This window comes from Canis lupus, chromosome 1 (assembly GCF_003254725.2).
Source record: "Canis lupus dingo isolate Sandy chromosome 1, ASM325472v2, whole genome shotgun sequence".
Taxonomy (NCBI): Eukaryota; Metazoa; Chordata; class Mammalia; order Carnivora; family Canidae; genus Canis; species Canis lupus.
Window position 1 is genome coordinate 87,399,865 of NC_064243.1, and position 13,325 is coordinate 87,413,189.

The 13,325-nt window shown below is 39.0% G+C and overlaps 1 protein-coding gene across 3 annotated transcripts in view; it reads right to left on the reverse strand.

Annotated features, from left to right (window-relative positions):
- SMC5 (structural maintenance of chromosomes 5) overlaps window positions 1–12,913 on the reverse strand; it is a 93,103-nt gene extending 80,190 nt beyond the window's left edge. For 2 of the 3 annotated variants that reach the window (XM_049092103.1, XM_025423326.3), the window contains exons 1-3: window positions 12,620–12,913; window positions 7,804–7,945; window positions 1,084–1,136 (exon numbers count right to left, since the gene is read on the reverse strand). In XM_049092103.1, the coding sequence (XP_048948060.1) occupies window positions 1,084–1,136; window positions 7,804–7,945; window positions 12,620–12,816 (392 nt within the window). In that variant the 5' untranslated portion in view covers window positions 12,817–12,913. Of the gene's footprint in view, window positions 1–1,083; window positions 1,137–7,803; window positions 7,946–11,892; window positions 12,018–12,619 lie in introns of those variants that run through there. The other variant, XM_049092105.1, reaches the window with a different exon arrangement.
- Between the last annotated feature and the right edge of the window lie 412 nt (window positions 12,914–13,325).

A 13,325-nucleotide genomic window follows, 5' to 3' on the forward strand; every position in this document is an offset into this window, starting at 1 on the left:
TTACATATTTTTTCACTCAGTCATTAACACATTTAGATTTATAAGTAGGATGTTTGATAAAGCTCTAAATGTTCTTTGAAAAATTAATAGCCAATTAGTTTATCTCAATTTGAGTAATTCATAGCCTATGCTTAAACTGCCATCTTTACAATAAATTCTCTTACACGTTTAGATCTCCCTACATTTTCCATTCTGCTCCTCTAATTTTCTGTACTAATACCATTATCAACAGCTTTATAGTAAGTACACTTTAACATCTGGTACACAAACGACTTATTCATGATTCTGCTTTTTCAGAATCTTCTTGGGTTCTCCAGCACATTTATTCTCCCAGATGAACTTTAGAATCAACTTGCAAACTTACCTGTTGATACTCTAGTTGGAACTGTATCAAATTTATACATTAATAAGAAAGGATTGGCATGTTCATAATGACATTAGCTTTATGTTTCCAGGAACAAAGTATGCTTTCCCTGTTATTCAGGTCTCGGTTTTACATCTTTCAGTAAAATAGTACCATATTTTTTTAATAAATGGAGTATAATCTTGTTTTCTTTTACCTCTATTGTGCCTATTTCTCATCACTACATAAATAAAACGTTCTTCCACAGTTTTTGAGTAAAAGATCATTTTCCCGTATCCTATAAAACGAGGAAGCTATCAGATGATCTTTAAAAGCTACATAAGCTCAAAAATTCCATGACTTTCTATAAACACTCCAAAACACAACGCTCACTAAAAACCAACTAACCAATGAACATATCTGTGTTTAAAAGACTAACAGTATATATACCAAGGATAGTTAACTGGTTTCATCTTGAATACTCTTACCCATCAGAAATAGCTGCCGAGAGGTAACTTCTTTAAGAATTCTACTGAAAGAAAAGTCTTACAACTTAGGTTTTAATAGAAACATAAGAAAATTACTTGTCTGGATAAAACATTCTTTAAATATTATTTATAATATTCTAATTCTAAATATTCATGCCATAATGCCACAATATTACTCTTTTCTAAAGTTATCATGAAAGCATGAACATAAGTCATACAGGAAAAAGTGGTTTCAGCACTTTTAACACTTACAATTCAATTTCAACCATTCCCTTGGAACATCCTCTCTTCACAAAAAAGCCAACCTAGAACAAAAAACAAAGTGCATGAGTGACATTCCCAGGTTATCACAGATTTAGCAAAGTCATTATTATTTGCCAAGTTAAAATTTTTTCAATAACTATTTTTTTCTGCCCACTCCCATCCCTTACCCAGATTTGGGAAATTGTTTCCATTGTTTCCTCCCACAAGTAACAATACTATTAGTTACCATTTATTGAACATTCTCTGTGCCAGATAGCCTCTCATAAAGCTTGCGACAAAGCTGATAAGTGATACAGAGCAAGGAATGACAGAGTAAGTAATGAACCCACATAATACGACTCCAGAGTCTGCATACTTAGCCTCTATACTAAATACTCTCAGTAGAGGCAAAAAAAAAAAAAAAACCAGGAGGAAAATAGGTTCTATGGATTAATCAAAGCTTTACCAAATCTCCTTATTACCACTGGAGACTTCTTTGGAGTAGCACAGATTAAATATTAACCAGTCTAATACTACCCATCCTGTTACTAATGAGGACATAATTGTCATTTTCTTAAAAAGAGGAATACACATAGCAAATACAATTTAAGTACAGTTTACATGATAAGTAGACATATTTAATCTAGTTTGAATATAGACATAAGCATAATCTTGAAGAGAGACTGTGGACCTAAAACAACAACAAAAAAAACAAAACAACAGATTGGATCTTCAATCTGGCTAAATAATTCTAAAAAAAAAAAAAAAAAAAAAGGCAGAAAATATATCTCGTAAATAATAATTCTTTTAATAGTGGTAACACCAGTGATGACAACAATTAGAACCACAAAAGGGAACATTTATTAAGCATTACCATATGCTACTGTGCTAAGCAATTTACAAATTTTTTTTAATACTCATGAGCAACTTTCGGAGGTATCATACCCATTTTACAGATGATGAACTGAGGCCCAGAAAGATGACAAAGGAGGTCTGTCCTCATAATTAGAAAGTATAGCTTAATGATTAAGAGTACATGCTTTAACACACACCATCCAGGTTCCAATCTCAACCTTGCCATTAATGTGTAAGTTACTTGTTACCACTGTTTTATAATTTCTTCATAAACAGGAAAAACAATGGCATTTTTGTAGGAGTGCTATTTGCTCATTAGCTTGCATCAATTAAAATACTTGTGTCAAGAAAAAAAAAATCACAAGGCAGCTCTTATTATGAGGTATACATATGGATGGTAGAGAATATGGTAAATTCTTTTAGGATTTAACCGTAAATACATTAAAACTATTTTTGCTGAGGACTTATGTAGCCCCTAAAACCATCTGGGGATATCCAAAGGTCTGCCATCTGTCACCTAAGAAACCCTGCATACAGGATCCCTGGGTGGCGCAGCGGTTTGGTGCCTGCCTTTGGCCCAGGGCGCGATCCTGGAGACCCGGGATCGAATCCCACATCGGGCTCCCGGTGCATGGAGCCTGCTTCTCTCTCTGCCTGTGTCTCTGCTTCTCTCTCTCTCTCTGTGTGTGTGTGACTATCATAAATAAATAAAAATTAAAAAACAAAACAAAACAAAACAAAAAACCCTGCATTCCACAGCCTTTAAACACCTACCACTCAAAAAAAAACAAAAAACAAAAAACAAAAAACAAAAAACAAACAAAAAAATCTACCACTCAAGGCACCTGGGTGGCTCAGTGGGTTGAGTATCTGCCTTTGGCTCAGGTTGTGATCCTGGGGTCCTAGGACTGAGTCCCACACTGGGCTCCCTCTCTGCTTATGTCTCTGCCTCTCTTTCTCTGTGTCTCTCATGAATAAATAAAATCTTAAAAAAAAAAAAAAAATCCCTACCACTGAAGGGTAAGATCTAGCGTCTTTGATTGCCAAAAATTAATGGGAAGGTTGGTGGAAATTGTTACACACCAAACCATTCTGACTGTACAGTGTCTGGAGTACAATTCAGCAGACGATTACAGAGAGATAAGGATTTAATAAATGATTTTTGACAATTAAAAAAACCATACATCAATATTTACAAAAACTCGTCCTTGGAAGTTATCTACTCCAACCTCCCTATCTTTATAATAAACTGAAGTCCAGACAAATGACTATGGTCACAAGGCTAATTATTAATAGAGCAGTATCTAGGAATATTATACCTCATAAATGCCTCCCATATAGCATTAAAAACACACACGTATTTTGAATAGGCTTATAATCTTAAGGGTATATGCTTCAACCTTATAATCCCACATTAAATATAAGCCTGGCTAAGAAACCTATAGCATCATTTTAGTAATACTGCAGTATTTCCCAGTAGTTTTAGAAAAACACAAAGAATCATTTAAACTTTTACAACTATTTTCCAGTTGGATTAACCCAACCCTCAAACTTTCTTTATAAAACATAATTTTATGTGAAATATACACCAAACATTATACATAAACTTCATATACTGTTTGAAAGAACAATACAACAATCAGGCATCTATCAAAAATTTAAAGAATTGAACATTAACCATGTATCTGACATTCCGCGTATATAACTCACTACTATTGTATCCTCGCTCAGCAAATATAATCTCTAAGCTGACTTGATCATCCTTTTGCTTTTTAGTTTTGCTGTCTCTTTAAATATTAAATGTTTTGAACATTCTATAAATTCATATCTCATGTATTCTTCCAGAATAGCACTTTTCCTTAAAATTATTTTTGAGATTTAACCAATGAGCTATGGTTTATTTTCACTAATTTGTAATATTCAATTTTACTTCACTATACGAGGATTTATTTTAAAATACTGCTGTAAATATTTTAATAATTTTTGCCTAGTATTAATGTACAAGAGCTGTCTAGAAGAATTTGAGAGATTTGGTATATGCATATGCAGATTCACTAGGTAATGCCCTTTTCCAAGACTTTACAAATTTATATTCCCACCAAGAGTGCATCAGAGTTCCCATTATTCCATATCCTCGTAAGCACATGGCACTGCCAGAATTTTTGTGACACTGAGGAATATACCTCGCCAGGATTAATGTACATTTCTCTGACCATTATTGAAGTTGAGTATCTTTTCATATATAGTTGGGCCCTGAACAACACAAAGGAGTGCCAACTCCCTGCATAAAACTTTGCATTAACTTCTGACGTCCCCAAAACATAACTATTAATTGCCTACTATTGACCAGAATCCTTACCAATATGTCAACAGTTAATACATATTTTATATATTACATGTACAATATATTGTTTTCTTACAACTACAAAAAACAAGTTACTAAGAAAATCATATGGAAAATGTACATTTATACTACCATACTGTATTTACTGAAAAAAAAAAAAAAAAAAAACCTCATATAGGTAAACTCGCACAGTTCAAACCTATGTTGTTCAAAGATCAACATTTATTGGCTATTTGAGCTGCCTCTTCTGTGCAGTGTCTCAGTACAGCTTTTGTCCATTTTTAATTGTTATTGTTTTGTTACTGAAAAGTTTAAATACCAATCTTTTGTTATATGGGTTATATATACCTTCCCCCAATTTGTGGCTGGTCTTTTTCTTTATAGTGCTTTTTGATAAGAGTTTAACTTTTATCAGTATTTTCCTTTTCAATCTATACTTTTACTTGATAAATTTCTATTTAACCCAAAAGATATTCACAAAGTTATTCTCCTCTATACCAGTATCTTCTAAAAACTTTGTCAATCACATTTAGATCTTCAATCGACTTGCAATTAATTGATCTGTGTTCAAGTGTGAGAATACAATTTCTTTTTTCCTATGCAATTATCTCAGTGCTATTTATCCATCTTTCCCCGTTCAGCTACAATGTCAGTCATCATAAATCAAGAGTCTACTCACCATGGCTTTGTATCTAGGCTCTTTATTCTATCACATTACACTGGTCTGATGTATATTCCACCAATATACCATAGGTGGGTTTTTTTTTTTTTTTTTTTAGTACAATTAACAATGTTATTAGTTTCAGATATATAACACAATGATTTAAGAATTCTATACATGACACATGCTCAACAGTGTAGTCATCATCTGTAACTATGCAAAGTTATTATAATACTATTCACTATATTCCTTATACTGTGTTTTATCCCTTTGACTTTTAGAGCTGGAAGTCTGTTTCTCAATTTCCTTCAATGTTCACCCAAACGCACCTCTTCTTCCCCTCTGGCAACCACTGGTGTGTTCTGTATTTGAGTCCATTTCTGGGTTTATTAGATTCTCATACAACTAAAATCATACGGTATTTGTGTCTTTATCAGATTTATTTCACTTAGTCTAACACCCTCTAGGCCCATTCATGTTGTTGCAAACATCAATTTCATTCTTTATGTCTGAATAATATTCCATATGATGTTTTAATTTACTATTACTGCGTGTTAAGTCTTGACATCTAATAAGGCAAGTTTTCCCATTTTGTTGAATTTCTTTAGGAGTATTTTAGCTATACTTGGCCCTTTATTCTTTCACCTAAAATTTAGAAATAGCTTGTAATTTGCTACAGACAGCATTAGGATTTTGACTGGAATGATGCTCAATAAGTAAATCAACATGAAGAACGACATTTTTATACAAGGTCTTCCTGTCCACTAATATAGTACAACTGTCCATCTCATCAAACGCCAGTATTTTCAAATAAAATTTTATGGCTTCTAAATATAGCTCTTACATGTCTTATTAGTTTATTGCTATTAACTTGTACTTTTGGTGCTACTGTAAATAGTTATCTATTTTTAATTGCATTTTTCTGTCCATTGTTAATGTATGGAAATATGATTTTGTTACATAATCTAGCAATCCTGATAAATTTCCAAATTAATTCATCAGAAGGCTTATCTGTAGTCTCTTTTTCACTGCAAATTTTTTATAAACCTGTAAATGACAGTTTTCTAACTTGTATCTTTTGTCTTACCTTACTGTTCTAGCTAAAACTTCCAGTACATTAAATAGCAGTGCTAGTAGTTAACCCTGACTTGTTCTTGAACTTGTTGTATGTTTTACCTTTTATGTAATTTAAAAAGGTAGGTATCTTCTAATCCTAATTTGCTAAGACTTTATCATAAATTACTGTGAATTTATGCTTTTCCTCCACTGAGATGATCATCCAGTTCTCCTTTAAAATGTTATGTAGGGTGCCTGAGTGGCACATTCGGTTAAGCATCTGCCTTTGGCTCAGGTCATGATCCCAGAGTCCTGGGATTGAGCTCCGTGTCCGGCTCTTTGCGCAGTAGGAGTCTGGGTCTCCCTCTCCCTCTGTGAGCACTCTGTCTCTCAAATAAATAAAATCCTTAAAAAAAAAAGTGATATGCAAAAAAGATAAAAATAAACATGATATATTAATTTCCTGCTAATGTTCAATCTCTCATTCCTTGATTACATTTGGTCATGATGTATTATGCTTTTTATGTATTACATTCAACAGACTAAAGTTTCTTAAGATTTTTGCTCCCATGTTCATGAGTAGGACTATCTTTTAATTTTCTCATCCCATCCTCAACAGATGCTGGTACTGTTATTCTGGTACAGTCATATTCTTTGCGTAAAATAGGAAGTGATTGCTTTTAGAGCAGCATATAATGGATAATGGTCTTTGATAATTGTCTCTGGTGTTCTAAGAAAAAAAATGAATGGCTGACTTTTTCTACTGATTTTGATCATTTACATAGTTGTAAAAACTTTATGCTAATAAAGCTTGAATTCTTCATGTTGTTCATAGTATTTTTTGTTTTGTTTTGGGAGGAGATAAACCAATTTTATTATCCATCATTATGTCACACAAAAATCTAGGAACAGATTTGTAGAGAAGTAGTAAATGAATAGTAAACGAGAGAAATGGAAAGAATTTAAATTTGAATTATTTTCCATATTAGGATGAAAACCCTTTCACAATATGTATGTGCCTAGTTTCAGGGTAGATTGTTCCCTGGCCAAAGCCGGCCATAAAATAGAAGGTATTCAAGGTCTTGCCAGCTCTACCAGACCCTGACAAAACCTTTATGATCTTCATGGAAAATGATGTGTTCCTCAAGCTCCAGTGCTGTGCTGAGCTCTACCAACTCATCTGCAAAAGTGTCATCTGCCCATCCGTCTGCCAGGAAATCCATCACGTGCTCACATAAGGCCCAGTCCAGGGGATCAGTGTTGAGTGTGTAATTCACATCCTTTCACTCAGACTCAACAATGGGCTGAAAGCTCACTTCCATCATAGAGAAAAAGGTCTCTCTCAACCTCTTCTTCTTGCTCAGCCTCACCTTCTGGACAGGGACAGTCCAGCACTGGTGGCTTTCTTGCCACCAGTCTTTCTAACTTCAACCACAAAAGTGAGGGCTGACCATCAATTCAGGCTGTTCTTTTAACCTTCTGCCCTTGGTAGGGCTCCTCCTCCCCACGAAATGTTGGCAGGATGTTAATGTTCAAAGTGACAGTGATCTTTCCTCCAGCAATACACTTAAAACGACATCTTACACTAGTCTTACACTAGTCTGAAAAATTATAGTGTTACATACTTGGAGAATTCTCTACGTATACTTCTAGAAATGGCAATCTCCTCCCGGCAGTCTACCTGCAAACTTCATTCTTTATATTCAAATTCTACATCTTTGTGATACCCAAGGAACGGAGATATAGAAAGTGATTTGTTACTAAAAGCAAGTCAACTCTGATTTTTTTTTTTTAAGTACTTATATTAACTCACCTTATCTGCTCGTCCCATGAAAGCAGGTTTGCCTGCTAATCCAAGACAAATGGCACACACGATGCTAGACTTCCCTGTTCCATTAGCTCCAATAATCATATTCAGGTGGGGTCCAGGAGACACTTCACAGATATCATACGTTCTGAATTATAAAGAGGTTAAATTACTAAGACATAACAAGTGAAGAATATTTTCTTTACAAAAACATTTATTCTTGCTTATATTATCTAAGGGCTTCCTGGAGTTCCTTTAGAAGCCAGCTGACCTTACATTTTAACGTATTTATACATTGTTAATAAACTAGAGAAAAAAGAAAATCAATGGAAGAAATGAGAAAGTGATAATGCAAATCTGAAATAAGATTATCAGTGAGAAAATAAGATTTCATAGGTCCTTTTCAAACATATGTCTGTTGAATAAAGCAAAGTTTGATATTATTTATTCCTCTAATAATTAGAATACATGAGAAAATTTATCAGAGCTAGGATACAAATAATTTTTTTAAATTTTATGTAAGAGGGGCACCTGGGGGGCTCAGTCGGTTAAGTGTCTGCCTTTGGCTCAGGTCATGACCCCAGGGTCCTGGGAATCAAGCCCCACATCGGGCTCTTCATTCAGAAGGGAATCTGCTTCAGGATCCCTGGGTGGCTCAGCAGTTTGGCACCTGCCTTCAGCCCAGGATGTGATCCTGGAGTCCCAGGATCGAGTCCCACATCAGCCTCCCTGCATGGGGTCTGCCTCTCTGCCTCTCTCTCTCTCTCTCTCTCTCTCTCTCTCTCTCGCTGGTCCTTCTCTCTCTCATGAATAAATAAAATCTTTAAAAAAAAAAAAAAAAAAGAAAGAAAAGAAAAAGGGAGTCTGCTTCTTCCTCTGCTCCCTTCCATTGCTCATGCTCTCTCAAATAAAATCTCAAAAAAAAAAATTATGTGAAGAGAAGCCACAGCTCATCTTAAATCTGTGCATTTTTCACTTCTACTTCTCGAATTAAAATGCTTAATAGCAACTTCTCACATTTTACTACTTGAAATAATCCAAATTTCTATTCTAATTACAAACTGGAGATATAAACTCAATGGTTTCATTTTATTACAAATTTTTAAAAATCCATTTCTTTTAATATCCTGCCAGAGGTTCACCAAAAGATCCACTGTTAGTCCATATTCAAATAAATGTTATTCCTATGGGAAGAAACAAGAATGCATCATCACCAAGCACTTTTGTAAACTCCCTCAAACCAGAAAGCTGCCTGCTGTCCAGCAGTTTTAATCTTCTATCTCCAACAGAAGCACCTAATCTGTATTAGCCACCAAGGACAACTACAGCAAAATGTGAAACAAATGCATTCCGATAATCTACTTTGTCTCTGAATATCCTAAATTAGAACCTACAAATAATATCCTCTTCCCAAATGGTTTGAGTTAGCTGACAACTACTTCCCCAAGAATAAAAACTTACCCTACTACTAACCTGGTAGGTATATAACTAATTTAACAAAGTACACTTCCACTTTAGTAATCAAATGATCTGAAATGTCACATAGTAATAAATGTAAATACAGGGAGTAAACAAGTATTTTCTGACAGGTTTCCAACTGTACGTCTCAACACAGCATCTACCTACTTTATCATTTCAAATACTTTGTTCTGTTCCCAGCAGGATCATAAAGAAACCCTTAGTGTCATGGTTAAAATGAAACTAACTTGGGTACTTCAGGCATCTGGAAAATGACCAGCCTTGGAACTTCATCACAGAAAAACACTAAGCCCCAATTTCCTGCTGTAAAATCTGTGCCACTGTCTTACTAAAACAAGTGATGTAAATGATGTTTAAGATAACAATAAAAACAAGAGGAAAAAGGAAAATTCCTGGCCTATAACATACAGATATTATCAACAAAGTTGCTAAACACACACACACACACACACACACAAAACGCCTTCACATGTAAAAAAAAAAAAAAAAAGAAAGAAAGAAAGAAAATTAGTTGGTCTGACTCTAATCTATTTATCGGGAATTCCCTTTTGGTGAGTTTTCTTTTTTTCTGAGCGCCTTCAGAAAAGAGCTGTCAAAGGCCCATGCTCTTCTCCATCTATGTATTTTGCCAGGTATCTCACATACTCTTCATGACTTCTGGTAGGATCTACATGCTCAAAGTCAAACCATGTAACCTACAGATGCAATTACCACTTCCAGAACTGTCTTTGGATGTTGCACAACAGTCACCTCAAACATCCCACATTCAAAACTAAAACCCACTAGCTTTCCAATCCAAAAACCACTCTTGTGTTCTCTTAGTGAATGGTACCATCATTCATCCCACTGCCCAAATCAGAAACCGAGACGTTAAGTTTCTCATCATCTTTGATTCTACCATCTTCTTCACCTCTGCCCCCCATCATCCGGTCACCAAGTCATGCTGGTAGACAAGCAATTCTGAGATCACTCATTAAGAAAAAAGAAAGAAAAAGAAAAAATAGGACTCTTGCATCATCTTTTCTTACTTTCTATCTCCTTCCTTGTTCTCTAATCTGACCTCTAAATTCTACCTACCATGAACTTCTTCCTGACTATCTTACACTTATTTATTCTCCCAAGCCTTCGCACATGCTATTTTCCATCAGCAGAAATCTCTCCCTCCATCCCCAAGCCCCACTGGACTTGGGTTTGCTCCTAGGAATTCTTCTAGGAAGTACTCTTTCGGGCCACTTTGGTTCTCCAGGCCCACCCTTCCTCCCTCATTCTTAAAACTCAGCATCCTCTCATTGTGAGAATCAACAGGCTAGCTCTGCACTTTGCAGCCACCTCTTCCTTCTCCTCTTCATATCCAAGCTTTATTTCCTCACATTCATTCATTCTTCTAGGACTTGCAAAATGTTGCGCTTACCTGGCTTCAAAGGGTAAGAGAATTCCTAATTGCTGAATGCAGTGAGCTCTTTTCAGTTCCACTATCTTGTATCAGATGCCAAAGTAGCAGATGATATTTTTGAAACACTTTTCCCCCTAGGCTCCTGAGAGAATACTCTCTCCCAGGATTCTCCTCTTACCTCCCTGAACAGTTCCCTTCTCCATCCAAACAACTCCTCTGCTCACCCTTACGTGTTGGCATTCCTCCAGGACACCACAGTTGGCCTTCTATTCCAATTTATATTTCCTTTTGGGCAACCTCAACTGTTTCTGCAACTTCAAGAATCACCTCTATGCATGACTTCCAAATCTCTCACCTGTTTGCATTTTCCTGACCCTAAAATTACTGCTCATGGAAGACCTTTTTTAGACACCCCCATGGGAAACTTCAAATCACAGGATCCAGAAAGTAATTATCATTATCCTCCCCAAATTGCTCCGTCTTCTGAAAAGGGCCACATCCGACCAAGAGCCAAGACAGAGACTTGAGAAAAATACTGTCTTACTCTCTTACCCTCAGGCCTCCCGATCTGTAGCCAGATCCTGCCAAATCTCTTTTCCACTACTTCCCACCGTTACTCCTAGGTTCGAAAACCAATCATGTCTTACCGTTGTAAAAGTCTTCTTTGCTTCCGATCTTGGACCCTTTCTAAATCATCTTTCACACTGCTTCCAGAGTAATATAAATCACATGCCATTCCCAGGTTGCCAACAGGATTATTGGAATTCCTCAGCATAGAGAACAAAGATCCTCAAGAGCTGCCTACCTCGTTAGTATCATCTTTGTCCACATCGTCACTCTCACTCACACCCTACGTGCTAACCATACTAGAACTTCCTAAATACAGCTGTTTCAGGCGGTTTCTTCTGAAACAGTGCTCTTCCCTTAAAACTTTCATAACCTCCTGTACAAAGCCCTTTCTCACAGTTATGAATAAAATTAACCACTTCAGCCTCTGTGCCCACACAGCACCCTGATACATACATATCTATAAATACATACACGCATTATCATGGTAGGTGACTCATTTGATTATCTTTCCTGATCTAGATTCATATAGCAATTCAGCTACTTATTGGCAGTATAACATGGGTAAATTAACCTGACATCATCTCATCAGTGAAGATGAAGAGTTGTTAGGAGAGAATCAGAGTATTATGTAAATAAAGCATCTACTTCTGTACCTGGCACATGATAGATACGGGGGCGCGGGAACCACAACGTTGGTAGTTACAATTCTGTTATCCTAAGCCCCCATGTGCAAGCTTTAAAAAAAAAATAGTGGGGGGTGGGGGGGGAGTGGGAAGACCTTGACCAACAAAACTGTAAGGTGCTAGAGAGATACACAGTATCTGTGTTAAAAGATATTTACTAAATTCTCAAACGATTATTACGATTCTTAGTTGCCTGGAGAGAAAGAAAAGGAACGGGGCGCGGGGGGGGGGGGGGGGGGGGGAGCTGGATGCTGAGGGCTCCGGGGTCTGCTAGGAGGCCCAACAATCCAGAGCGAGGCTTATTAGTTTGCTTGTACGTTTCCACCTCCAGGAGGAACCACCTTCACCATCTTGTCCACCTGGCGACCGCTGACTCCTCCCGAGTCGGCCACAGCATCACCGCTGCTCCGATTTCACCGCGGCTTCCTCGGAGTTGCCAGCGCCCCTACTTCTGGGATTCGCACATCACGTCCTCCCTCCGTAGGCCGTGACTCCGGCCGACACAAATCCGGGCCCTACCCCGTCCGCTGCCCGCCCTGTGACGCCTTCAGAAAACGCTGGCTGAATGAATTAAAAAAAAAAAAAAAAAAAAGCCCACCCCGCATCGCAGCAGACGCACGCCGACCGCCCGCGGGCCCGCTCGCCTCCCCGCCGCGCCCCGCCCCGCCCCGCGGCGCCGCGGCCTCCGGACACTCACAAGAAGTTCTCCATCACGATGCGGACGATAGAGCCCTCCACGAAAGGCCTGGACGATGGCAGCGGCGGCGGCGGCGGCGGCGCCGGCGGGGCCGAGCTCTTCCTCTTGCTCGGGACCTCCGACGAGGGATCCCTCGGGAGAGCTCTCTTGGAGGCCACGGTGCCTGGGGTCGACGACTTCCTGCTCGGAGTCGCCATCCCGGCGTCCCCGCCGCCCCGCGGGCGCTTCCGTTCCCACCGACCTGCGGCCCCGGCGCCCCGGCGCCCGGCTCCCGCGCGAACTGCCCGGCCCGCGAGCCCGCCCCGCGCCTGCGCAGTCCGGCCCGGCGGCGTCAGCGGGCGGCCCCGCCCCTCGGCGCCGGGCCTCGGGGGCGGGCGGCAGCGAGGACGCGGGCCGGGGCGGCGGCCCCCCCAGCGCGCGGCTACCCGGCCGTGCCCCCGAAGCGCTCGTGCATCTTTCACGGTTCGGGCTTTTTGGCTCAGAAAAAGATGTCAGTTGCATTTAGTACTCGGAAAGCCCTCTGAGCGCTCGGAGGAAGCCGGCCCGCGAAGAGGACGGAGGGAGACGTTCGGCGGCCGCGGGCGGACCCTGCCCGCGCGCACCCGGACTCGCCTGCTTCGGGCTCTTCCGCGTCTCACCCTGCTCCCCGCTGGGCCTCATGCAGGTCCCCGTGTCCAAAAAAGAAAACTCCAGCGGTGGCCCTGCG